Genomic DNA, 27,076 nt, shown 5'->3' on the forward strand with positions numbered 1-27,076 from the left:
AACCCTAGTTTTCACCAAAAAAAGTTAACAATAATCAGATGACTAACATAGTGAACATCAAAAAGAACAAGTTAAAAATTACTTAGACAAGTTAGATGTCTTAAAGTCTCCAGGGCCTGATGAAATACATCCTAGAATACTTAAAGAGCTGGCTGAAGAGCTCTCTGAGCCATTAGCAGTTATCTTTGAGAATTTGTGGAGGATGGGTAGGGGGACCAGATGTCCTGATTTTATAGGGACAGTCCTGATTTTGAGGGCTTTTTCTTATATAGGCTCCTATTACCCCCCACTCCCATCCCAATTTTTTACACTTGTTAGCTGGTCACCCTAAGGATGGGAGAGATCCTAGAGGACTTGAAAAGGGCAAATATTGTCTATAAAAAGGGGAATAAGGACAACCCAGAGAATTACTGACCAGTCAGCTTAACTTTGGTGCCCAGAAAGATCATGGAGCAAATAACAAACAATTTGTAAGCACCTAGAAAAAAATAAGGTGATGAGTAACAATCAACATGAATTTGTTAAGAACAAATCATGTCAAACCAACCTAATATCCTTCTTTGACAGTGTAACAAGCCTTGTGGATGGGGGCAGCAGTAGAGGTGATATATCTTGACTTCAGTAAAGCTTTTTGTGAAGCTGTATAAAAAAGAATAACTAATTACACTAATACAGTCACCACTATTGCAAAATTGCAATAAATATTGTACAAAGTATGTCATGTAAGGCAGTGGTTCTCAAACTAGGGCCGCTGCTTGTTCAGGGAAAGCCCCGGGTGGGCCGGGCTGGTTTGTTTACCAGCCGCATCCGCAGGTTCGGCCGATCGTGGCTCCCACTGGCCGCAGTTCGCCACTCCAGGCCAATGGGGGCTGCAGGAAGCGGCGCAGGCAGGAAGCGCCTGAGTGCACAGAACAGGACTAGATGACCTGTCAAGGTCCCTTCCAGTTCTACATTTCTATGATTCTATCATAATAGAGATTTTCTTCTGAACACCCTTTCTCTCACACATGACTGTGTGGACTATGTCCTCTCCTAAACATATTCACACAGCTACAGCAACTGTTTTCATACAAAAGTAATAGTAGGAAAAAATTAGTTTATTTTTAGCTATTTTATTTGAATGTAGCTGCTAGAAATGAGAGCCTGCGTTATGTGCCTATCCAGTTCTCTGCAGCCTGAAGTTTGGGAATCTTTTTTATTGGTTTGCACTGGCTAGAGGCAATGTCATGGTTCCTTGCAGAGCAAGAGAAAAGTAATGTCACAAGTCACCACTGGCTCCTGGTGGGGGTCTCCAATGTAAGGGGGAAGAGGCATAGTATCACAAGTCATATAATTGCCTCTACATTAGTGATTACCCTCACACCTATAGAAGAGTCAAGGTACTAATTAAACTAATGGTCTGTTTGCTAAGTTTCTCCCTCAAGTGAAGCTGTGCTCCATTGTAATCCATTGCCTCTATCCATCCCTAAACTTGGGCATAAACGAATGCTGCTGAACTATTTACAACTTTTATTTGCAGTATTGTTGTAGCCAGGGTGACCAGATAGGAACTATGAAAAAACGGTACAGAGGGTGGAGGGTAATAGGTGCCTATATAAGAAGTCCCCCAAAATGGGACTGTCTCTTTAAAAACAGGACATCTGTCACCCTCGTTGTAGCTGTGTTGGTCCCAGGAGATGAGAGAGACAAGGTAGGGTTAAATGAGGTAAAGTTGGTCCAGTAAAAGTTATGATCTTCCCGACTTTATCTATTTACAACTTTGTCAGATACCTGACTGTGGGCTGGGTCCACCAGCGCCTGCAAGAATCCAGGCACAGCCTGGGCCAGCGTCCCTGCTGCTGTGTGAGCAGCACAAACTCTGAGATGCCTAGGCCCGGTTATCTCTCACCTCAAGGGAAGGGACTGGCCACCCATGCCCTGGCCCAGCAGCTTTGAGTGGCGTGCTATGCTGGAAACTGGCCTGAGTGCCACCAGCTTGCTGCAGCTAGCCCCTCCCAGACTGAGGCAAAAACCAAAACCCCACTCCCTGCCCCGCACTGTAGCCAGTGGCTCTGGGGTTTGTGACAATCAGGTCCAGACATCCAATGGGAGAACAGGGGGTCTGAACCCCAAAGAAAAAGCAATTGAATCAACTGCTTGTATACCAGTTACTGTGTAAAAACATGTTGAGTAAGGTCTTTTATGATAGCTTTAATGTTCTGAACTTGATAGTCGTTATCAGATACATATACAGGCTGCAGTTATGAATTTATGTATTTGTGCTGCAACATTCAGCTCCATCTCACCATGGGTGGTCAGCAAGGCAGGGACAGTCTGCCTCCCTACCCACATGAGCCTAGCTCCAATCACCTAGCATTGTACAACCCAGAAAAAGATGAGGTGAGGTGACCCATTAAAATTAATGGGAAAACATGGAAACAACTTGATATTGAAAAGAAAACTGCCAGTCTTGTAAAACCAAACAAGGAGGGAATTTCCCCTATCATGAATCACCATAGGTTGGCAAAAAGGAAAAGTCCCCTGCAATTTGCAATCCCTGTTAAAAGAAAAGGGGATTGAAGTGAGAGGTAGCCAGAAACTGAGGGCCAGCATCTAGGTGGTCTGCTGGGTGTGTAACACTGGAGGCCGGTGCTAGGCCAGAGGCTATGCCAGGGAACTCAGCAATAGCTGTATTAGGTTGGAAAAGGGATTTTTTACTTCCTAAGTGTAAAACCTGAGGTTGCAGCTTTATGTTTTGTGTCTGTGTAACTTGCACCCGTTTGCTTCTCTTCACTAGTTCAGCACCATTGAACAGGAGACTTTGCTATTAACCGTATGCTTATTCTCCCTGCCCCGGCTCTGGGGCGCAACCTGCCTGGAGCGCGCCCCGCAGAGAACGGATGGGAGGGACGGGTGTGCTCCTGGGGGCGTGAGGAACCAGACGGGAGGGGGCCGGGTAGCTAACGACTCAGGGAGGCGGCACTGGGGACCGGAGGGGGCTGCCGGGGCCGGGAGAGCCAAGGCGCGACCTCAGCCCGACACCGGCCGGGCCCTGCCCCGCGCCAGGCGGCCCTGACAGCGCCCGTCTCCGGGGCGGCTCGCGGGGCAGGGGGCGGGGCTCGGCCAAGGCCCCGCCTTGCCCCGGGCGCGGCTCCCCGCAGGCTCCCGCCGCGCCCTCGCTAGTCGGTCCGTCCCTTCCCCCGCCCGCCCGGGCTCTTCTCTTCAGCTCGCACCCGCCCCGCCCCTCTGCGTAACCGTCCTCCTGCCCCGCCCCCCCCCAACGTGTCTTGTGTCGGCAGCGCGCCGCCCGCTTCCCTTTAACCCCGCCCCTCCCCCCGGAAGCGGTAATGCTCCGCCAGCCCCACGGGAAGTGGGGAGCGCGAGACTCGCCTCACGCTGGGGCAGGGCCGCGGGGGCAGCGCGCGCGCGGCCGGGGGGGAGGGGGAGCCCAGCACGGAGCGGCCCGTCCCGGCCCCCGGCGCGGGGCAGCGGGGAGGAGGGAGGCGGCGGCGGCAGCGCCGGTTCCATGGCGCGGAGCCGGAGCCGGGGCTGAGGACCCCGCCCGCCCATGGACCCCGCCGAGGAGGAGGAGAAGAAGCCGGCGCCGCAGCAGCAGCAGCCCCCGGTGATCTACACCATGGAGAACAAGCCCATCGTGACCTGTGAGTGAGCCGGGCGCCGCCTGCCGCCGCCGCTCGGGCCGGGGGGCTCCCGGGTCCAGCGGCTTCCTGGAGGGCGGGCGGCGGTGACCGGGCCCGGCCTGCGGGCACCCCCGAGGCTAGCGGGGCTCAGGGCGGGGAGCCCGGGCGCTCAGAGCCCGGGGTTGGGCCGGGTACCGGGCGCTCTGGGCAGCGGCACGTCGGGGACACTTCAAATCTCCCTGGTCCTAACGCCTCAGGATAGAGAAAGTGGCAGCGCCGGGAAGCTGGGGCGCCGCTCCCTACGCTGGTTCCTTTTCTTTTCTTCCCTCCCCTCGTTTTTTGGCGAGCCAGTGGTGATGGTGATTAATAGCCAGTGTGGGTTTTTTTCAGGCTTACAACACTGCACGGTTGGGTTTACAGCCCGTGCAGGGGCATCTACGTTTCTCTAACACTAAACGTTTATGTAGATTTAAAAAAAAAGTAATAAACATTTATTATTTTTTAGGTTTTGTAAAAAGCTTGGCTTTGATGTTACAATGGATAATCTTATCTACAGAAAGAGTAGTTAATTCTAACAGATTTTAGAAGAGATGTTCATGCTTCATATTGTAAACCAATCACTGTTGGAGATTAGGATGAGAGCTAATGTTTGAGGCAGGCTTCCTTCCCTGTGCCTGCCTACTACACAATCCTTATGTTGTTTCTTGTTTTAACTGTCTGGTGCTGGCTACTGTCAGGGACAGAATACAGGACTAGACGGATTTTTGGGGATGAGCCATTATGACTATTTCTATGTTTTTACACAACCAAAAGTTCTCAGTAAGAAAACAAAAACAAAAATTTCCCTTAAGGATATAGGGACATGTCTTCATGACTGACACAGTGGACATGCGACATAGTTTTCAAACCTTGCTATGTTTTAACTCTTGGCACCAGAATTTGAGATTCATTTGTAGGCATATCAGTTGCTAGCAACAAGGAATTCATTCAAGTATGGCCCAATCCTAGCAAATGTTTTCATCCTTCAAATTGCCACAGTCAATTCCATTCAGGTATGATTGTGGGAAGAGGGAAAGTCATGAGTGCTTCTCTGTCCCATCTGTCACTTAAAATATTGGTGCTTCTCTGCAAGTCCTACTCAATCCATCTGTCCAGTTTTATGGGGTATCTACTGGCAGTTGTACAGTTCTTATAAGAATTATTTTTGGAATGCATGTTAACACTTCAAAAAAAACTGATCAAATGTATAGTTATGCTGTGATGAACTGCTTTTGGAAGAAGCTGAGGGAGAGGCAGGGCAGAAGTGAATTTTAGAGGGCATTGGTGATTGGGAAGGAGCAAACCTGAGGCTTGGAGAAGGATAAAGTCTAGGGAGGGATGGGATCAGATCAAACACAATTAGAAGATTAGAGTTTAGGTGAAGAACAGTCTAACAGTTTCAATACTGTTGTGCTGTCTCGGAATACATAATCATATCAGCTTCATACTGGTATGGACTGACTTGGTACACACCAAAAGCAGCAATTAACTTGGAATTATATCAGGAAAAAATCTTCAGTTATTTTATCTAAGTATTTATAGACTTACAGGCACTTCCAGTTATAATTGTGAGCGGTGGTCCCTGTAAAAACATCAGAGGATCTTAATTGCTGTATGAAAAGTCCAGAGAGACAGTTAAACTTAATTGAAATTAGCAACTTCTTCCCTTGTTTAACAAAATGGAACTGTTAACTGCTTGTTCATAGTGTCTATTGGGCCAGAGTTATAGGTGGTTTTTTTTCCACTTTCATATCAGCAACATGAGAAATAGCCTATTCAAAAAGTTCTGTCAGTTGAGCACACTGAATACTTTAGTGCTATGTGCTGTGCTCACTTCCAAGCTATCTATAAAATAAACCCAAGCCCACTGGGTATACAGTGCACCTTCTTACTTTAACAATGTTACATTTTTTTATCTGATGAGTTCTGTAAAATCTGTCTGACTTTCTAGACTGGTTTGGTACATGGAAAAGACTCCTAACTATAAACTCAATAAGATTTACTTATGCAGCCTGGAATGATGTTTTCACATCTTGCAAAGTACTTAAAAATATGTGGTCTTTTTTAATACGAGTACCTATGCCTGTTTGTTTCTTCATTGATACTGCTTGTAAGCTAAATTTAATGATATGTAGAACTTCCTTCTATTTCCACCTACTCCAAGAACCTTTCAAATCAGTTTTACTCCAAACTTACATTAAGAAAAATACACATGCTTTCCTTATTACAGTATTATGTTAATACTATAGGGCTAAGGAGGAGGGCGTTCATAGACTCACTATTTTTAACTGTTACTCACCTTGCCAAATGTGACTTCAGACTTAAATACTTTGTGCTTCATATAGGGTCTGTTGTTCATCTGTCAATTCTGATACCCCTTAAAACTTTTCAAAATGCCACACTTAGAATTCCATTCTCATTTAGCGCCAATCACTTTGGAATTTAAAATACATCTGTGTTTTTACAAACTGCAAGTGAACTTAGTGCTAGTGCAAAGTGTTGAGATGACAGTCCCAAAGATTGAAATCACCTATACACAACATAGATGTGGTAGACCCAGCTTGTGGGAGGTGAGGTATATGTTGTAGATGTGCATAGTTGAGGATTTTTCAGGGCTTTGTGGAAGTACTTTTACAGATACTATATGTGAATCTAGATATGAGCTATAAGACTACTAGGGCCCTTCTTTTTCAGTTTTTATTTTGTTTAATTTTTCCCAGGAATTTATCAGTGTTTATCACCACAACAACAAAAGCAGGTGAAAATCAGTGCAAAAAACGATTAATAATTTTTGTGGGTAAATCTCAGGGTTTATTTTGGTGGATGGAAAGATGTGTGTGTGGGGGGGGAAGTATTCAGTAGATTAGTGCTTTGAATTCCGTTCATCAGTGTGGTTTGCTGCAGAAACTAAAACAGAACTCAAAACACGCTCCTCTGAGTTTAAGAAAACAATACATCTCTAATCCCCAAATAAAATTTTTGTTTGAATAAAGAGTTTTCTGTTGTAGACTTAGAGTTATTAGCCTATAAATATTTACATATAATAATTGGGCCACACCATTTGCAGCGCATACACTCAACTTCATCCTTTTTTCCTGTTTTTGTTTTTTTAAAAACTTTTGAATACTTTCTTGTGTTCTGAAAAGTACTCTGATACAGATATTCATTTTCTTCCCATTTTAGTGTGTCAGATCTTTTAACTGTTACCTGCTAACACCTTGAAATGTGTGCCTGAGATTCATCAGTATGTTCAGATGCTCACACACTTCAGAGCTTGTGTGCCTCTTTATTGTGTGCATCTTCTAGACTAATACAGTCTTACTTTAGCAGGCAACTTTGCATATACACATTAATGTATTATGAAAATACATATCTGATGCAGTGTATTGTATATCCTAATAAAACAAGTTATTTATATATTTGAATGATACAAAAGTAGGGTGGAAATCAGAAAAAAAAATGTACTTTATGTAAAACCTGGGAATTTTTTGGTAAAAATTGTTTTAAACTGAAAACAAAGGGGCTTAAAGACTACATACCTAAATCTAGGTGATCTGCCGAGTTCATGGTAACCGTGACAGTAAAGCTTGAGTGGTTTGTGACCTCATCAGAATTCTGAGTTGTTTTCTATCCCTTGTCAATTTCCTGCAATCTTTTCTGTACTTGATATCACATGAGAAAAAAATGCTTTAAATCTTACACAGTACAAAATGTCCATGTGACTAGTACAGAAAATAATTTAACGAAAGTACTTTATTGGTAGCCGGGTTATGATGATAGAAGTAATTCAACAAATAATAATACTGCTTACTTTGTATACTGCTGGTTTTTTTTAAATAATATGAATATTTTATTGTGAGTTCCTGTTTGTATTTGTGTGCAAGTGAAGTTTGTGTGGGAGCGCCTCTTGTGACTTTTAAGAACTCACACTAAGTAGGTTCTAGAGGGGGCATGAGGTAGTGGCATTTGAATAGAGCATGAGGGAGTAAACTCATGCTCCAACTACTGATGCCTGACCGCCAAAAATCACAGAGCTAGAGGAGACTTCCAAAGTAGCTTGTGTTAAAAAGTTGAGACCTTAAAGTGGGAATCTTGCATGACATAGCCTTCAAAGGAGCAGAATTAGTTAAGGGATATTTCCTTCTGCTGTTCTGGACTTGCACTTCTAGGTTTTTCCAAATAATCTCATAAGTCTTCTCGCTTTAGCAGCGGAAAGGACAGTAACTACTTAATTAAGTGGCCTTTGTCATATTCTGAGCATCATCTTTTAATATTACGCTCTGTTATAAATAGTCTAGGTACTTGTCTTATTTACTTACAATGTCTCTGACCCCGTATGCCAGTATTTTGTAGGTGGTGATTGCATAGAATAACCTTTAGTGCTACTAATAAGTTAAGCCAAATTTGCTGATTTCCTGTACCCCCCACTGTAGTATTTGGTAGTTGCATTTGTTCCATTTTTGAGGCAGTTGATATTGCTAGGAAAAAAGATGCTTTTTTTTCTCCCCGTTGCTCCTCAGACTCCTTCTGCCCAGATCATAAAACCTGCTGACAATTTCTTGTATTTGCTTAAAAAAATTATTATAAGTAGCACTATTGTTCACATTATTTGTCTTTTGTAAAGTTGATTTTAGGGCCTTAGTTTCTTTCCAGACAAGGAAAGGACCAAAGTCCTTCAGTTTCATTAGATATTCTCTAGAATTATTGATTTCATGTTTTGTTTCAATAGTACCTAAATCTAAAGGCCTTTCATATTTATTACACTAACTTGAAATGGTGCCATCTGATTTAAGATATTTAAATACTATATTTAAACTGAGTATACCACTAGATAGTGTACATTTTTATTACCAATGTTAAAAAAAGCATAAGAATAAACTCTTCTGAGGAGATTAGATAGCTTGAGGGCTTGGTTGTGGAACATATAATACATTCTATATCTTGGCCTCCAGTTAAAATCTAGCCTACCTTGGTAGGTCACCAAACAGTTGTAAAATAGGAATGGTTTTGAATTGCATACCAGTGCACATTGGATTGAATCCGAGACTAGCAGATTAAAGACACTATGGACTAACACCTTGTCTGAATGTTAAATACCAGTGCAAGGTGGGTGTACAGTGCTATAATTCTGATATAAATCTGTGGCAGCACTAAGAGTTGAACACTAGTCTCCTGAATCTCAGTGTACAGTGCCTTAACCACAAAACCATTTCCCCCACAAAGATGTAGAAAGTTAGGCACCCAGAATTATAAACTACTGTGACATTACCCAGGGTACAATTTAGACTGTTGAACAGCTGTCCCCCTCAATTCTCCAATCTGGAATGCCTTTTACTCTGTGTTGCTGTGAGAGCAGCCACTCCTGGTCTGCTCTCACTCAACCTCCAGCATGTAAATTACTCCCACCTAGGGTGTCCAGCTAGCAAGTGTGAAATATTGGGACATGGTGTGGATGGTAATAGGCACCTATATAAGGCACAGCCCCGAATATCGGGACTGTCCCTATAAAATCAGGACATCTGGTCACCCTACTCCCACCTATACTGTATAAGTGCTATGGCCAGCTGCTCTTGAAGTACACTGCAGAGCATCAGCAGCCAACTTCTAGTCCCAGACTTTCCTCCAGAAAAGTACATCCTGTACTGCCCAGCCCTCTCCTGGACAATAAAAGCTCATATAAAGTTCATTAATAGAAAATGATATGTTATCTCAAATGAAGTTTCTCAAACACTTCAATCCAATAAAACAAGTTTATTAATGACAGAAAGATTTTAAGCGATTACAAGTAATGAGGCATAAAAGTAATAATTGGTTACAAGAAAAAAGGTAAAATGCAGCTAATATATAACTTAAGCTAAATGAATTAAAAAAAAAGGTCTCTCACCACATGCTTCAGCAGCCATACTAGCTGGATTCCTTTTGGACAGGACACCTCCAGTTCAGTGTTAGGCCTTGGCTACGCTTGCGAGTTACAGCGCAATAAAACCTCCCGGAGCACTGTACCTCACTCCCTGTCCACACTGGCAAGGCACGTACTGCGCTGTGTCTCCGCGGCTACAGCGCTGCTGGTACTCCACCTCCCTGAGAGGAACAACAGCTGTTGCATATTGGCTGAGACGTTGCTGCTCCAGTGTAAACGGGGAGTAACGTTATTACGCACCGATTGGCCTCCGGAAACTCCCCATAATCCTTTTAACTGAAGCATCCTCTTGTTTTGTTGTGAACTCCAGAGGAGGAAGTGCCCTTTCAAAGCTCCGTTTTGGGGGCTGCTTCTCAAAAAACCAAACACAGCTACTATTTGCTTTGAATGAGTGAGAGGCAGGCAGGGGGGCTCCGTTTGGAGTGCCGACAGCTAATGTTTGCTTGAAGGGAGGTGGGAGAAGGTGGGTTGGGGTCTGTTTCAGCAAGCGGCTGCTTATCTGGTCTGAGAAAAAAAGAAACAGCTGCTGTTTGCTTTCAGTGAGTGAGAGAGAGGTGGGGGAGGGAGGGAGGGGAGTCTGAACTTAAAAGACAGCGTGCTGACACACTCTCAGCACTCCAAAAACCCACTCTCTCTCCCCCATGCTCCCTGTCGCACTCCACCCCACCCCCCATTAGAAAAGCACATTGCAGCCACTTGAATGCTGGGATAGCTGCCCATAATGCACCACTCCCAGTGCAGCTGCAAATGTGGCCACGACAGTGCACTGGCAGCTGTCAGTGTGGACAGACTGCAGCGCTTTCCCTGCTCAGCTGTACCAAGGTGGGTTTAACTCACAGCACTGTACATCTGCAAGTGTAGCCATACCCTTAGTTCCCTTGTCCTTCAGGCATTGATGCCACCTGTGGAGACAGGAACCCCTAGCTGTTCTTTTGTTAAGATATAAATTTCTTGCTCACACCTTTTCCTGCCAAATAATAGCAACTTGACCAGCTGATAGTCCATTTGATATTGTTGACACCTGGCTGAGGCATTGGTTTACCTTTTGTTTCTGAGGAACTAGTTTGTGATTATTCTTGTAAACTTGGAACATGTCTCAGAAGTATTCTATAGTAGAATCTTATAACTTTACATACAATGTTGCCACACCATTTTACCAGGGCAACAATGATCAGCATATTGTGAATTTTCAAATGATATCTCACAAGGCATACTTTGTACAAAATTTTGTAGTCTTATAAGAAGGGTAGACATAAGGATACAGACTGCCACAGCTACCCCTGAAAAAATTGTGCCTCGTTCCTTTCATGTAAAATGGACATAATGCCTGTATTAGAGTTAATTGGTTTAGGGTCTAATTCAGCACCCATCAAAGTCCAATGAAAGACTCTCATAGATCACCAGTGCTCTATAAGTGCTTTGAGACCCTCTGAAGAAAGACACTGTACAAATGCTAGATATATTTCACATTGTTGTATGGCCCTTCTTGCATCTTCCAGACTCCTGATGAAATTGATGGGTCAACAGTGAGTAATTGAAGGAAAAAATAGAAGTACTTACTATAGGTTCCAGACATAAACCATTTGCAGATAGAAGGTGGTTTATGACTCTTCGATTTTGCTGCTCTACTCTAGATGCTTTCCTGCATGTTCCCCTAAGGAACAATATATGTGCTGTCATTCCCTTGTAAAGATCTTTCCATCACGGTAAGAGATGAGGCAGACATTTTTACTAATCAGAAGTATGCGTCTCCATTTGAGTTAAGATGAACCAGACTTTTTAAACTTAGTGTGGTAGCTTTAGTTATATTTAGGGCCCTACCAAAATCATGGTCCAGTTTGGTCAATTTCAGTCATAGGATTAAAAAAATTGTAAAGTTCAGGTATTCTGAAATTTCAGTTTTGAATCCATGGGGGTCTCAACCTGAAAGGGGGCAGGAAGGGGGAATCCCAAGGCTATTGTTGGGGGCATTTCAGTATTGCCCCCCTTCTGAGCTGCTGCTGATGGCAGTGCTGCCTTCAGAGCTAGGCTCACAGCCAGCAGCCTATCTGCAGCTGGGGGAGGTTCCTGGAGGTGGGTCTCACCTGGCCTCAGGAGTGACACCTGCAGGGGAAGAGGAAGTCCAGTCACTTCCCATCCCAGATGGGACTAGCATCTGGAGACCGGCACACAGTAAGAACCCCCCAGCCCTACGCTAGCCAGATTTCACAGGGGAGATCAGATTTCACGGTCCGTGATTCATTTTTCATGGCCGTGAATTTGGTAGGGCCCTACTTATATTCTAGGTTTTCAGCATTAAAAGGCCAAAATATTGTAAATATATGTCTAACAAAAATAAAATTACTTTGTTTGAAGAGGTGGAGGAATATGTATAGAGCCAACAAAACTGAGACTCTAATCCATCTAGCATTGCTTTTTTTAGTCTGCATGAATGGGATGGGTGTACAAATACATGACTACATCTAACTCAGTACCTCCGGTTCTTTGCTCACGGGGTGCTATTTAATCTGGTATAAACTGTAGGTCATGTGAAATGCTACATACCGTACTTATAATTAAAAATCCTGAGACTCTTGCTGTTTGGAAAAGTATTGGTGTAACAAGCTTGTTCATTTAAGGGTCATCTTAGGTTGTTTTCCAAATAGCTTCTTTTATCACTTAAAATAATAGTCTCTGTGTATAGTATATAGTAGAGTGCATTATCAGTTTGCAGCGATAGATCTCCTGTCTAGTTTTCCTCGGATGTGGAAGTTATGATCAGTCTGTTAACGTTATTACTTTTTTGGTTAGGGGTCATCTAGGCTTTCTTCTCTCTAGCTCTTTTCACCCTGCCCTTGCCCTGAGGGATTCTGTTATAGTGTTGATCCTTTTGGCTCAAGAGTCTAAATGCTGAAGTCTTTGGGAGTGTCTGCTAGCGGGGTCTCTGGAGAGCAATGTGGAGTGTTCCATTTCATTACATTCACTCTCCAACAATAAATGTTGGGATTTTTTCTTTTTAGCCTTTGATAGCCCTTGGATCAGAACTATCATTTCCCATCTGTGTGCCACCAAGCCGTTACTAGACCATTAAGGTGTAGTTCATTTTGTATGAACTGCTGTGATTTGAAAGTAGCTGTCCTCTGTGGCTTAGCTTCTCCAGCTACTATAACTTGCTGTTAGCACAAAATCAGCAATAATGGGGATTAAATTTGTTTCAATGTTAAGCTTATAGTAAATTTCACAAACTGTAACCTTAAATCAGTTGTGAGGTCTGGTGTAATGCTCCTGGACTGCAATGCAGGAAAAGTACTATGGTGAAGACTGAGTAGTTAAATTTCTGCAGTACAGTACAGGCATCTGGAGATCATTGACTGTACAGTTCTATTTCAGACTATTTTGAGAAACCAGGGTGGATGAAAATGGATGATTAAAAAAATTATTTAAATTGGATTTTGATTTTATTTACAGTTTTTCTTTTTAAAAATAAAGTGTTTAAAATGAAATCTAAATTCAATACAAAATATATGAAGCCCTACACATTATCTCTTAAAACATTTAAAAATAAATATGCCGAATCCATGAGCTTCTATCAAAAGTTAAAAGCTACTTTTCTATCTAAAGAAAGATCATTTTTCCTCTCATTCTAACTTTTGAGGTCAAGGTTTATTATATACACGGCACTAATAAGTGGTACTGTGTAAGGGCTCGTTTTGTTTAATTGTATATCCTGTTGAGTTTAAATGCCAGTTACCATCCTAATATCACTTGATGCAATCATCTAATAAAAGATTATTCACCGTTTTCTAGCATACTGCAAGTGTACAGTTAATTAGAATCTGAAAATATTAAGCTATAGGATTGCTTAAATAAATATATATCATTTTAGTGTACCCACCTAGGTAGCATAAAGATGTTCCAAATCTAGTGTATAGGCTCTATTAGTTGTAAATCACAGATCTTAATGGTTATATTAACCAGTGCAAATGCACCTTTCTCTAGAAAGTAACTGAAGTACAAATGGAAAAGTTGATTAACATGGATTTAAATAGCCTTGATTTAAATCAATTCACCCTGTAAGAAACTGTACTAAGCGAATAATATCTATTAAATATGTGTCACAAGAAATGAATATTTTGCTGACAACACTATTGTGCTCCTATGGCACCATATTAAAATCTGTTCTCCAGTTTGCTATGTAATGGGTCAGAATGCTCTCATTTTAACAGGCTTCATGGGGTTTCAAGAATCATGTTGTAGGGAAGTTTCCCTATATAAATGCTCAGTTATGTTCATGTTGATGTCTATACGGAATGTAATGTGTTTTTAACATATAATTATAAGGAACTGTTAATTAAGGTAATGTGGCTAAGGGACCCTGTGATTCAAAATGGAGTCTGGACAATTAACATCTCTGACTCCATATTTGTCGCCCTTCTTCTTGTCACTTGTGGTGGAAAGGAGCAACAGCCACTAGGGGGTCCAGTTCAGACCAGTTCAAACCTGGAATGTTTGCGCCATAGAATATATAAAAGGAGTGTGCGCCCTAATCAGACTGTTCATCTGAGAGGCACCTGGTATCAGTCTTGTTTGCACGGGCTTCAAGGATCACCTCTATGGATCAAAATCTATCCCATCGATCTGGATGACATCTTACACCTGAATCAACGTCATCTAACACCTGAGACAACCTACCTGATCCTGGTTCCAGCGTTGCTGGTTCCTGGTTCCTGTACATGGATGGTCCAGTGTTCATCCTGCCATAACCGGGCTGCGCGGTCAGTCGTAGGTCCAAGATCCAACGAACCTGAGCTGCAAGGACAGATATCGCCATCAGCTACCTAATTCAAACCAAGGTCATCTGTTGTGACATAGCATAGTTTTGAGGTGTTTTTGTTTAGGATTTATTCTGTTGGAATTTATTGCTAAAGGGGTTGTGAAGGACCAGGCTTCAGGCCTATCTTTCTGGGGCAACCACAATTGAGTTTGCTTCCTTAATAAATCATCTTTGTGTTTTCGAAGAATATCTGTCTTTTTCTTTATGAAAGTTAAGAGGCTGGTAGGTGGAACTGACATCTCTACTCCATAGGAGATAGGTACTGTAGGCCAGCTCAAGTACATGACTTCTGTCTACTAGTTTGAACATAAGAATATGCCTGAAATAATAGCAAGTCAATGGACTAGAGTGTTTTGACAGACTAATATATTGCAACGTTAAACTAAATGCTGACGAACTTATGGAAAATGAATACTGGTATGTTTTATGTTTCACAGTTTTTATATAAATACTTTTGCTCCAATTCTACATTTATATTCTTCAGCAAGATTCTTCTGATCATGTTCAGATCACTGATATTGTCTGTTAGCCAGCCTAAAGACAGGAGGTAACACTTTCCATTCTAAAATATTCTATCAGCCACTTTTTTTGTGAAGCTCAAACGTCTACATTGTTTGTAGCAGGGCTTTGAAAGTTGACATGGGGGAGCCCTCTGGCTAGCCTTTTCTTTCTCATGAAATTCCTTTGAGATTTATCTGATTTTAACTGTTAATCACCATCAGGCTAGAAATAAGGAGCAAATTTTTAAGTGAGAGTAATTAACCATTGAAACAATTTAAAGTCAAAATTTGATGTTGTTTTGCTAAAAGATATGGTCTAGGTCAAATAAGAATTAATTCAGGGAAGGCCCTTTGGCCTGACTGAAGAAGGTTTATAGCTATTGCTTTGTGGCATTATGTATATGGAGTAACACTCCATTTTGTGGTACCAAATTTGGCTTAAATGCATAGCTGAAATTTTCTCTCTACCTTGGCCAGGTACACAGAGATTTGAGAGGCCTTGAAAATGATGCATAAAACTGACCACAGTTTCAAATCTGTGAAGTACTGCCCTAGGAGGATCATATACAAAAGTGTCTTTCTTACTAACATCTGATACCTTGCTGAGAATAAAAGATGGCTACATTTTGCCCTACCACCTCTTTACACCGTCTCCTATGTTCTACACTGAGTAGTGTGGCTGCTTAAATCTGGGGCACTTTTTATTCTGCTTTCCACTTCGGTGTAGTATTCAAAACATGATCTCCTGGTCGCAGTAACAGTTGGCCCGAGTTACACATGGAACCTTGGATGAACTACACCACTGCACTAAGAAATGACAGGAAAACTGAAAACTTTTCCTAGTTAAGTCACCACCACCAGGTTCAAAAATAGATATATTTCATAATCTTCAGAAGAAGGAATGTTGCCAGTAATCTTCATGTAATTAAGGATTTCCTTAATTTCTTAAATTTCAGAGACTGCTGAAGCAGGAAAACCCCCTTAAATATTTGCCTAATTATGATATACTTGCCAGCAATGTTCCCTCTAATTTTTCCCACACATGTGCGGAATTAATTTTGTGTACCATTATGGAGGTGATGTGTGACGCATCACCTCCATATTGGTGCACACAACAAAATTCATGTGGTGGAGGTGGAGCTGAAGGGTTCGGAGTGTGGGAGAGGGCTCAGGGTGTAGAGAAATCTCTGTATTAACTATCTCTATAAATCTTTATGACGTTGCATTGTGTTATTTTGTATTAAGTATCTTTCTGTATTAAGTATCTTTATGACATTGCATCTTGCATGATGTGTTTTTGTATTTCATATGACTTGGCATTGGGCCTCTCTATTTTCATACAACTTTGTATTAGATCCCTATATAGAAAATTGGTAGGAAACTTTGTATCAAATGTTATAGCCCCTAAGAATAGTATAGTTAAAGTAAAAGAAACATGTGCCTTTTTGCTAGAAGTAGAATAAGATCTCCCCCCCCCCCCACTCTGTAATCAATTGCCCTATTGACTGAATGAGGTGTGAATGAGTGAGGCTTGGAAGACACCCACCTCCATTCAGCTTTACAACAGTTGCAGAGGGAATGGGAGCCAGAGCAAAGGACAATACAACTTGTCAAGTGGGCCCAACAAAGAAGAGCAGACATATTGACGGCCTCAGGGATTAGAAGCAAGCACCTTCTTTAGAAAACACCCTCTTTTGAGCAGCATTGGGACAACACCCAGAGAAAAGCAGCACAAAGACCAATGGACACAGACCCAGATTTTGAATCTGGTCTAGATTTGCATAAGAGGGAAGCTGCTATAAATGTGAGGTGTCTTGCAGGAGAACCCCGGGTCTTGTCTTGTCACCATCGGAGCATCGATCTGGATCTGCAGAAGCCCGGCTCCACCCCTCCCCCATCTAACTCACCTGGCCAGTGCAGTTAAGGGGAGCAACTAGTTGGTAACAACAGCAAGACGGAGTGAGTGTGTGTGTGTGTGTGTGAATGCATGACTGTGAGATATCTCATATGCATATTGTAGAGTATTAATTAATACCTGTATTACTAATAAATGTGGTGTTTTGCCTTAATCCCCCTGAAAAGATCCTGTATAGTACTTTGAGTACAACAAGGGCTGGGGCAGAGGTGCAGGGGTTTGAGGGCTTTGGCTGAGGGTGTGGGCTCTGGGGTGGGGCCAGAGATGAGGGGCTCAGGGCTGGGGCAGAGGTTGGGGTGAGGGAGGTGAGGGCTCCAGCTGGGGGTACGGGCTCTGGCAGGTGCCTGGGATGTGGGATTTGGGGTACAGGCTGCCCCGTGGCTATGGTGAGGAGAGAAGATTCCCCTCTCTCTCCCTGCAGCAGCACCTGGGCTGGGGGAGGCGGGGAAGAGGCGCCTCCCCCATGGCGGCAGCGCTGGAGCTGGGGCATAGGTGCCTGTCCCCCAGGCCGCATCAGGGCTGCGGTGGGTTGGGGCTTGGGTGCCTGTCACCCGGCTGTGGCAGGTCCACCGAGGGTGGGTTCCCTGAACACCTGTGTGGCGCTTAATAGGCTGCTGCATGGCTGCGCAGCTTACAGGGAACTCAGCTTGCCAGTTTTCATACAAATCGGTTAGAACGTTCACGTTTCGCTGAGCAGGAAAGGCCACTGATTTGGTCAGTTTAATGTATCCTCTATACATGCACGCATCATATGTCATTAGAAAGCTACTTATGTCTACTTAAGATGAGGCATAATGTGGAACTGTTAAGTGGGGCTATTACCATAGAAACAGGGATAAACAATGACATCATCAATGCGTTAAAATGACCACTTTAATATATTTGCATTCATTTTGGTTAGTTTAATGACTATTATTTCAAGACATAAAATTGGATTTCTTTGATCTCAAAGCATCACAACAACAAACCAAAGAGTAAAACAAAATCTAATACATTTTTACAGGTATCATTGAAATGTAATAGCACTAATGACATTTCCAGTCAACCTTTTTATCATCATCATGTTCATCATTATGATCTCTGAGTGCTTGGGTTACCAGTCATTATTGCCTTGGCATGTACATCGTTCTGTTCAGGGAAGAGTATGCTGTCTGTACACATAATTGATTTTTCTTGCATACGTTTTCATGGCAAGTCAGTTCTGGGTCTGTTCTAGGTTTTTTCAAACACTGCATACTGCATAACAGGGGTAGGCAACCTATGGCAAGTGTGCTGAAGGCGGCACGCGAGCTGATTTTCAGTGGCACTCACACTGCCTGGTTCCTGGCCACCACTGGTCCAGGAGCGCTGCATTTTAATGTAATTTTAAATGAAGCTTCTTAAACATTTTAAAAATCTTATTTACTTTACATACAATACTTTAGTTATATATTATAGCTTATAGAAAGAGAGCTTCTAAAAATGTTAAAATGTATTACTAGCACGCAAAACCTTAAATTAGAGTGAATAAATGAAGATTTGGCACACCACTTCTGAAAGTTTGCCGACCCCTGCTGTATAAGATACTCTGATTACCCAGGGAGACTATGTGGTATTTCCTGTGATGCAGCACTACCTGCACGCTGTTCTTGAAACCCACTCTAGTCATTAAATGGTACGTATTCTTTCCAGCAATGGTCTGTATGTTGGTGTCTATATTGTCTCCTTCATGAATGAGATTTCCACCCTCCGGAAAGTGGTAGAATTCCATTTGGAATGAACACGCCTCCTTGGAATCTTTCTGCTTCAATTTTTGCAGCCCTATTGATGAACCCTCAGCTCACTATAATTGATGCAGAATTCATAGGGTAGTTGTGCTGCAAGACTTCCGTGCGGTAGTGTGATAATTTTGGAACTCTGCAATTGAGAGGTGCCTTCTTTGAATGTCTTCTAAAGGATTAAACTCATTGCTGGCTGAACTATATGCCTCTTTATCAAGCAAAGGACAAATTCCTGCACCAGTTGGGGCACAAAAGTAGCTGACCTCTTAACTACAATCACATGGCTTTGGATTATATTATGAGGCTTTCATTTTGGCTATTTCAGACTGAGTGACTAAAGAGACATAGTACAAACCACTTGTTCATTTGAAAACTATTCATCAGGCTCACTCACCAGAAGAACACCCACAAAATATTTGAATGACTTAAGTTCCTGCTTCAGATTACTCGTAGCTTGGATAGCATCAGCTACTGTTACACTGCATAGAACAATGGTAGACTTGCCTTATGCATGTTGCGCATAGAATTAAATTGCAGAACCATACTGTTTTTCTAATTTTGCCTGTAACTTTCTACTGGAATAGCTTGCAGTTTCTCCATCTGAGGGAAGTAGGGCATTATATCTTTGTAACAGCCTGGATGTGGGAGAGGAGCTTGTACATAAAATCTTTCTCTCTCTCTCAATCAACTGATAAAATGTGGTGTGACAAGGTGATTGTGTTGTTGCAGTGTAACTAGATGATTTTGCTTTGGTTCATTTTACTCAGGAAGAAAGACATGTTGAGGGATAAACTGCATCCTTAGCAATCAAGTCAAGCAAACAGTGCAACAGGTCTGATTGCTGGAAGATGTGCTGGCTCTGGTGGCTACAGAAGCAGGTGAACATGATGCTCTGTGAACAGATTCAGAGTCTGTTTTCTTTCCTGGGTTCAATTCAGACTCGTGCCAAAGTCGACTTGCTTGTGTGTTTCTGTAAGCAATTCCTGTGATAGCTGATGAGCCACCAATATGCTAAAACTATAAAACTCGTCCAGTAGCCACCAATTCATCTCTTTTGGCTTCTGCTGCCAGCATCACAAAATTCTGTCCAGCACTGGTAGCTTTTGACAGATTTATGCATTCTTTTGATTTTATTGACAAAGCACATTTTTCAAAGTTTGTGGAGAGTCTCTCTCTTTGATGTAAGATTTAAGGGGTTTGTATCCTTCGTGTCTTCATATACTGTAACTTGCCTGTAGAAGTAAAATTCCCAAAATGTATGGTTAGCATTAGCATCACCACTACCAGTTTTTCACAAATATACAGACTTGTGCTAAATTAGATGTATATTAGTAATTGCCCCTTTTGTTTAATGAGCACTTACTTTGATTGAAGCCCAATATGAAGCTGTATATTGTCATATTTAACACTAATACTGTGCATAAGTGTCACCGAATTAAGCTAGTTTCTAGAATATTTCAAAGGCTGGTAGGGAATGCATAGGCAGTTACAAATTAAAACCTTCTAGCAGGCAGACATGATGCTTTGCTGTAAGTACAGTAGCTTACAAATGCAGAAGCATTACATTAGGAATTCACATACATTTATCAACCCATTATGCAGTACAAACTATGGGCATTCAATCCGCTGCTACTCGTGTACAATCTTCAGTATAAAACTTATCTGGTCAGAAAATTTCAATTGAAAATATAGAAAACTATTATCATCACTTGAGATACTTTGACAATTAAGAATATGCAATGTGAAAACATTTCATGTTTGTATATTGCAAAATGTTATTTGCCATTTTTGCCACATGCTAAAAAAATGTGCCCGTGCAAAACCAATAAGTCTTTTAATAAATTATTTGGTAGCTTTAACCAATAAGCACTACATTAAGATATTGAAATTAGCTTAAACAGTAAAAATTATCAGAGGGATAGCTGTGTTAGTCTGGATCTGTAAAAGCAGCCAAGGGTCCTGTGGCATCTTATAGACAGACGTGTTGGAGCATAAGCTTTCGTGCTCATGCTCCAACACGTCTGTTAGTCTATAAGGCGCCACAGGACTCTTGGCTGCTTCTACAGTAAAAATTGTAGTCATAATCATGTTGCAGTGTTTTTGGAACTGCAAGAAGTGATGTGTTCTCATTTTAGGTACCATTGTTTTACCTCACCTACAGGCATATGCACCACTTGACAGCTCCACATCATACCTCATCTACATGGACATAAAATAAGCTTTTAAAAGATATGTGATCCTGTGTATAGGGCGTGTCAAGGTTTCCTCCCCCACTCTGAACTTTAGGGTACAGATGTGGAGACCTGCATGGACCCTTCTAAGCTTAATTCCTAGCTTAGATCTGGTATCGCTGCCACCAGCCAGAAATCAGTGTCTGGCACACTTTGTCCCCCCAAAACCTTCCCTGGGGAACACAGATCCAAACCCCTTAGATCTTAAAACAAGGAGAAATTAACCATTTTCCCCCTTCCTATCCTCCACCAACTCCTGGTGAGTTCAGACCCAATTCCCTGGATCTTACAACAAAGAAAAATCAATCAGGTTCTTAAAAAGAAAACTTTTAATTAAAGAAAAAGAAAGGTAAAAATCATCTCTGTAAAATCAGGATGGAAAATGCTTACAGGGTACTTAGATTCATATAGCCCAGAGGAAACCCCCTCTAGCCTCAGGTTCAAAGTTACAGCAAACAGAGGTAAAAATCCTTCCAGCAAAAGAAACATTTACAGGTTGAGAAAACAAACATAAGACTAACACGCCTTGCCTGTGCTACTTACAAGTTTGAAACATAAGACTGATTCAGAAAGATTTGGAGAGCCTGGATTGATGTCTGGTCCCTCTCAGTCCCGAGAACGAACAACCCCCAAAACAAAGAACACAAACAAAGAACTCCCTCCACCAAGATTTGAAAGTATCTTGTCCCCCTATTGGTCCTCTGGTCAGGTGTCAGCCAGGTTTACTGAGCTTTTTAACCCTTTACAGGTAAGAGAGACATTAACCCTTAACTATCTGTTTATGATAGGGTGGGAACACTACATTCCAAAAATGGAGAATTGCCACACGCCTAATTGTAAACAATCTTTAACTTGCACAATGAGTGAGCTTTAAAAATGAAGTCTGGAAAGGGATTTTAAATTCTAAGTTGGGCAGTTGCTTATGGCTTTTGCTGTGTGAGATATTGCATATGAGGAACTGAAAACTAATTTTTCATTTATTGTAAGATGATATGGGAATTCATTTTTGATGAATAGAAGATAATAGTCCATTGTGAATACTCTAATTATTCATGAACAGTGTTGCACAAAGAGCAATGTCAATTGTATCCACCCTAATTCATTCTGTATTACTATTTTGTGTTTGCAGTACATTTTATACATATTATGCAAAATGTTTACAGGGAAGTGTGATGCAGTTGCATATATTATGCTAAACTACTTATTACACTTTGTGCAGGGTGATTTCTAGCAACATTATCCTCTTTGCCGTATTGTTCAGATTTGTTAAAATTTGTCACTGAGGCATAAGTCTTATGAGAAGATACGGTTATCTAAAATTTCATGAAGTTTTCATATACTTGTGTTTGTATTGCATAGTCATTACCTTAGCTTTAAAAATTTTAAAAAGTATTTTCTATTTCTAATAATCTAATGCAATCACTGAAAGCTGAATATTAGAGGGAAGGGAATCATAGAATCATAGAATCTCAGGGTTGGAAGGGACCTCAGGAGGTCATCTAGTCCAACCCCCTGCTCAAAGCAGGACCAAACCCAACTAAATCATCCCAGCCAGGGCTTTGTCAAGCCTGACCTTAAAAACCTCTAAGGAAGGAGATTCCACTACCTCCCTAGGTAACCCATTCCAGTTCTTCACCACCCTACTAGTGAAAAAGTTTTTCCTAATATCCAGCCTAAACCTCCTCCTCTGCAACTTGAGACCATTACTCCTTGTTCTGTCATCTTCTACCACTGAGAACAGTCTAGATCCATCCTCTTTGGAACCCCCTTTCAGGTAGTTGAAAGCAGCTATCAAATCCCCCCTCATTCTTCTCTTCTGCAGACTAAACAATCCCAGTTCCCTCAGCCTCTCCTCATAAGTCATGTGCTCCAGCCCCCTAATCATTTTTGTTGCCCTCCGCTGGATTCTCTCCAATTTATCCACATCCTTCTTGTAGTGTGGGGCCCAAAACTGGACACAGTACTCCAAATGAGGCCTCACCAGTGCTGAGTAGAGGGGAATGATCACATCCCTCGATCTGCTGGAAATGCCCCTACTTATACAACCCAAAATGCCATTAGCCTTCTTGGCAACAAGGGCACACTGTTGACTCATATTAAGCTTTTCGTCCACCGTAACCCCTAGATCCTTTTCTGCAGAACTGCTGCCCAGCCATTCGGTCCCTAGTCTGTAGCAGTGCATGGGATTCTTCCGTCCTAAGTGCAGGACTTTGCACTTGTCCTTGTTGAACCTCCTCATATTTCTTTTGGCCCAATCCTCTAATTTGTCTAGATCCCTCTGTATCCTAGCCCTACCCTCCAGCGTATCAACCACTCCTCCCAGTTTAGTGTCGTCTGCAAACTTGCTAAGGGTGCAGTCCACACCATCCTCCAGATCGTTAATGAAGATATTGAATAAAACTGGCCCCAGCACCGACCCTTGGGGCACTCCACTTGATACCGGCTGCCAACTAGACATGGAACCATTGATCACTACCCGTTGAGCCCGACCATCTAGCCAGTTTTCTATCCACCTTACCGTCCATTCATCCAGCCCATACTTCTTTAACTTGCTGGCAAGAATACTGTGGGAGACTGTATCAAAAGCTTTGCTAAAGTCCAGAAATAGTACATCCACTTCTTTCCCCTCATCCACAGAGCCGGTTATCTCGTCATAGAAGGCAATTAGGTTAGTCAGGGAAATACTATTGTTAAAAAATACACTGAAACCTAATAATCAGAAATTAACAATCCAATAATTTTCTTTAAATTCTGAAATTACAATTCTAGAAGTGGCAATATCTTTTAACGTCATATTTTGCTGTTCTGCAGCATGTTAACTTTGCTAGGGATTGAAGATTAACTGCAAGGTTATAAGCAGCTCTGAGATGAGTACAGAGCAGTATGATTATGGGATAACGTAGTTCAGTGGTTCTCATACTTCTGTACTGGTGCCCCCTTTCAAATAGCAAGCCTCTGAGTGTGACCCACCACTTTTTAATATATCTAACACCATTATAAATGCTGGATGCAAAGCAGGGCTTGGGATGGAGGCTGACAGCTTGCTTCTCTTCCCCCCCCCCCCATGTAATAACCTCGCAACCCCCTGAGGGTTCCTGACCCCAGTTTGAGAACCCCTTACATAATTCATGTTCAGATTCCCATGCAAGCACTTAATACTGACTTGTACATGCATACAGTTCTCTTCCTTTACTGTGATATTGCTCTCAAGTGCTAGAAATACTGAAGTTTTGTGGTTCTGGTCACATTTTTCTCTTGTGTGTGCATATTCATTGTCTCTACATTAGGTTTTCAACCTTTTCCTTGCTTAAGGTTTGATGCAAGGTTCCTCATGTGATCACCTAAGCTGAAAGCCAGTTCCACTTACTGGCACACCAAAGGTACAATAGCCACATTGGGGGACCATGCTTATGTCTCTCTGGAAGGAAGAGGGGTGTGGGGGAAGAGGACAGTGGGCCGTTCTTTTCAGCCAGAATTGTTCCTTTCTTTCCTTCCTGTTCCAGCTAACAGGAGTTTTGATAGGTCAAGGGCCTTTTGCTAGTGTTTTAGGCTTTGGCTACACTTGCATTTCAAAGCGCTGCCGCGGCAGCGCTTTGAAGCGTTAAGTGTAGTCAAAGCGCCAGCGCTGGGAGAAAACTCTCCCAGCGCTGTCCGTACTCCACCTCCCTGTGGGGAATAACGGACAGCGCTGGGAGCGTAGCTCCCAGCGCTGGGGCTCTGACTACACTGGCGCTTTGTAGCGCCACAATTTGCAGCGCTGCAGAGGGTGTGTTTTCACACCCTGCTGCAGCGCTGCAAATTTGTAAGTGTAGCCAAGCCCTTAGAGCAGTTGCGCTCAATCTTTCTAGACTACTTGTACCCCTTTCAGGAGTCTGATTTATCTAGTGTACTTCCCAAGTTTCATGTCACTTAAAACCTGCTTGCTTACAAAATCAGACATAAAAATACGGACGTGTCACAGCACACTAATATTGAAAAATTGCTTATTTTCTCGATATAACCATATAATTATAAAATAAATAAATTTGAATATAAATATTGTGCTTACAATTCAGTATATAGCACAGTATAAACAATTCATTATCTATGAAATTTGTTTGTACTAAATTCACTAGTGTTTTTTTATGTAGCATGTTGTAAAACTAGGCAAATATCTAGATGAGTTGATGTACCCCCCTGAAAGACCTCTGCATACCCCTAGGAGTATGTGTACTCTTGGTTGAGAACCACTGTTTTAGAGGAACAGGGGAATTCCTGTTGCCAGTTCCTCAGCACAGTTAGCAGTTGAAGTGAGGCTCAGTGCTTTTGCCCCCATTCCTGATCTGATCAGTGTGCTTGCATCCTCTCCCATGTTTTCCAGTAGCACTGGGAATGGCTGTCTAATGAGGTTTGTGGCTGATTTAAAGCAGGGTCTTGTCTTAGCCAGATGATTTTTGAGTTTTTTCTTTTTCTCCATTTTTTTTCTTTGAGGAGGAGAACCTCAAGTCGTCCCGAATGCATATGTGATGCTTTAGCACAGTGGTCTCCAAACTTTACAGGTTTGTGCCACCCCTCCCCACTCTTACTCCAGTGGAGAGCTAGGAGTGGGGCTGGGTGGTGCTTCCTCCCCGCCCTTGGTGGGGGCTGGCTGAGGCCTAGGGTTGCCAGGTGCCTGGTTTTCAACTGAGAAGTCAGGTCAAAAAGGGGACCTGTCAGCGCCCAGTCAGATGTACTGACCGGACACCAAAAGTCCAGTTACCGCACGGCACGGGGAGGCGCCTGGCCATTAACCCATGGTAGACCCTGCTCAGCCTAAGCTGCCTCCTACCTGCAGGCAGGCTCCTTTTCAGGCTCTCTCAGCCCCAGTGCAGAGGGAGCCTAACTGGGGGGGTGGGAGGGAGTGGACATGTTAGAGCGACTGATGGGGAGATGTGGGGGAGAGGAGCATGTGATGGGAAGGCAGAGTGGGCTGGGACCTTGAGGGGAAGTGGTGGGTCAGGGCCTCAGTGGTCCAGTTACCAACAATTAGGAAGGTGCCAACCCTACCTGGGCCCCCCCCCGCACTCCCCAAACATTCCTCCATGCCCCTTAGGGGCACATGCCCCATAGTTTGGGGACCTCTGCTTTAACAGCTGGAGGCCACTAGACACCTTGCATGGAGAGTTGTTTAAAACTTTACCAAAGACATGTTGGCCATCGTCATCAGCTGCAAAAATCACACATGTTGCGATCAGCTGAAAAGCTTGCTGCTCCTGCCAGAAAATCCCATCTGGGGAAAAAGTGAGATCCTTGTTGCTTGATTAAAAATAAATATATATATTTACCTGATTGCACAACCTGTTTTGAATGTCACACTCAGTTTGATGGGGAGCTATGGCCTAAATGAAATACGAAAGGATCAGAAATTACCTTCTTTATTGTTCAACATCTGTTCCCTCCAAATACAAGGTATTACTGTTGTCAGTACCATTTTTGTTTGTTGCAAAGATTGTTGGAAGGAAAACATTCTTTGCTCTTTCAGTACATGTCACTTGCAATGCCACACAGTGGAAGATTTTCTGATGACTGGAAATCATTCTGACAACAGTTTTCAGCCTGTGGTTCACGGACTCTAAGACTTTAATGTTAGAAGGGACCATCATGATCTAGTCTGACCGCCTGCATATTGCAGGTCATAGAACCTCACCCACCCATTCCTATAATAGACCCCTAACCTCTGGCTGAGTTACTGAAGTCCTCAAATCGTGGTTAAAAGACTTGGTTGCAGAGAACCCACCATTTACACTAGTTTAAACCTGCAAGTGTCCTGTGCCCCATGCTGCAGCGGAAGGTGAAAACCCCCCAGGGTTCCTGCCAGTCTGACCTGGGGAAAAATTCCTTCCTGACCTCAGATATGGTGATCTGTTAGACTCTCAGCATCTGGGCGAGATCCACCAGCCAGACACCTGGGAAAGAATTTTCAGTAGTAATTCAGAGCCCTTCCCATCTAGTGTCCCATGACCAGCCATTGGAGATATTTGTTGCTAGCAATCGCATATCAGCTGCATGCCGTTGTAAGCAGTCTCATCATACCACCCCCTTCATAAACTTTTCAAGCTCAGTTTTGAAGCCAGTTAGGATTTTGTCCCCACTGCTCCCTTGGAAGGCTGTTCCAGAAGATCACTCCTTTGATCGTTAGAAATCTTCATCCAATTTCAAGCCTAAATTCATTGATGGCCAGTTTATATCCATTTGTTCTTGTGTCAATATTGGTGCTTAACTAAAATGACTCCTCCCCCTCCCTGGTATTTATCTCTCTG

At 42.6% G+C, this 27,076-nt stretch overlaps 1 protein-coding gene across 1 annotated transcript in view; it reads left to right on the forward strand.

Annotated features, from left to right (window-relative positions):
- The first annotated feature begins 3,405 nt into the window (after nucleotides 1-3,405).
- Nucleotides 3,406-27,076, forward strand: part of TRAPPC10 (trafficking protein particle complex subunit 10) — a 90,548-nt gene continuing 66,877 nt past the window's right edge. Inside the window, exon 1 of the mRNA XM_045002616.1 lies at nucleotides 3,406-3,641. Within this exon, the coding sequence (XP_044858551.1) occupies nucleotides 3,548-3,641 (94 nt within the window). The 5' untranslated portion in view covers nucleotides 3,406-3,547. The remainder of the gene's footprint in view (nucleotides 3,642-27,076) is intronic.

The sequence above is a fragment of the Mauremys mutica genome, chromosome 1 (genome assembly GCF_020497125.1).
Source record: "Mauremys mutica isolate MM-2020 ecotype Southern chromosome 1, ASM2049712v1, whole genome shotgun sequence".
NCBI lineage: Eukaryota > Metazoa > Chordata > Testudines > Geoemydidae > Mauremys > Mauremys mutica.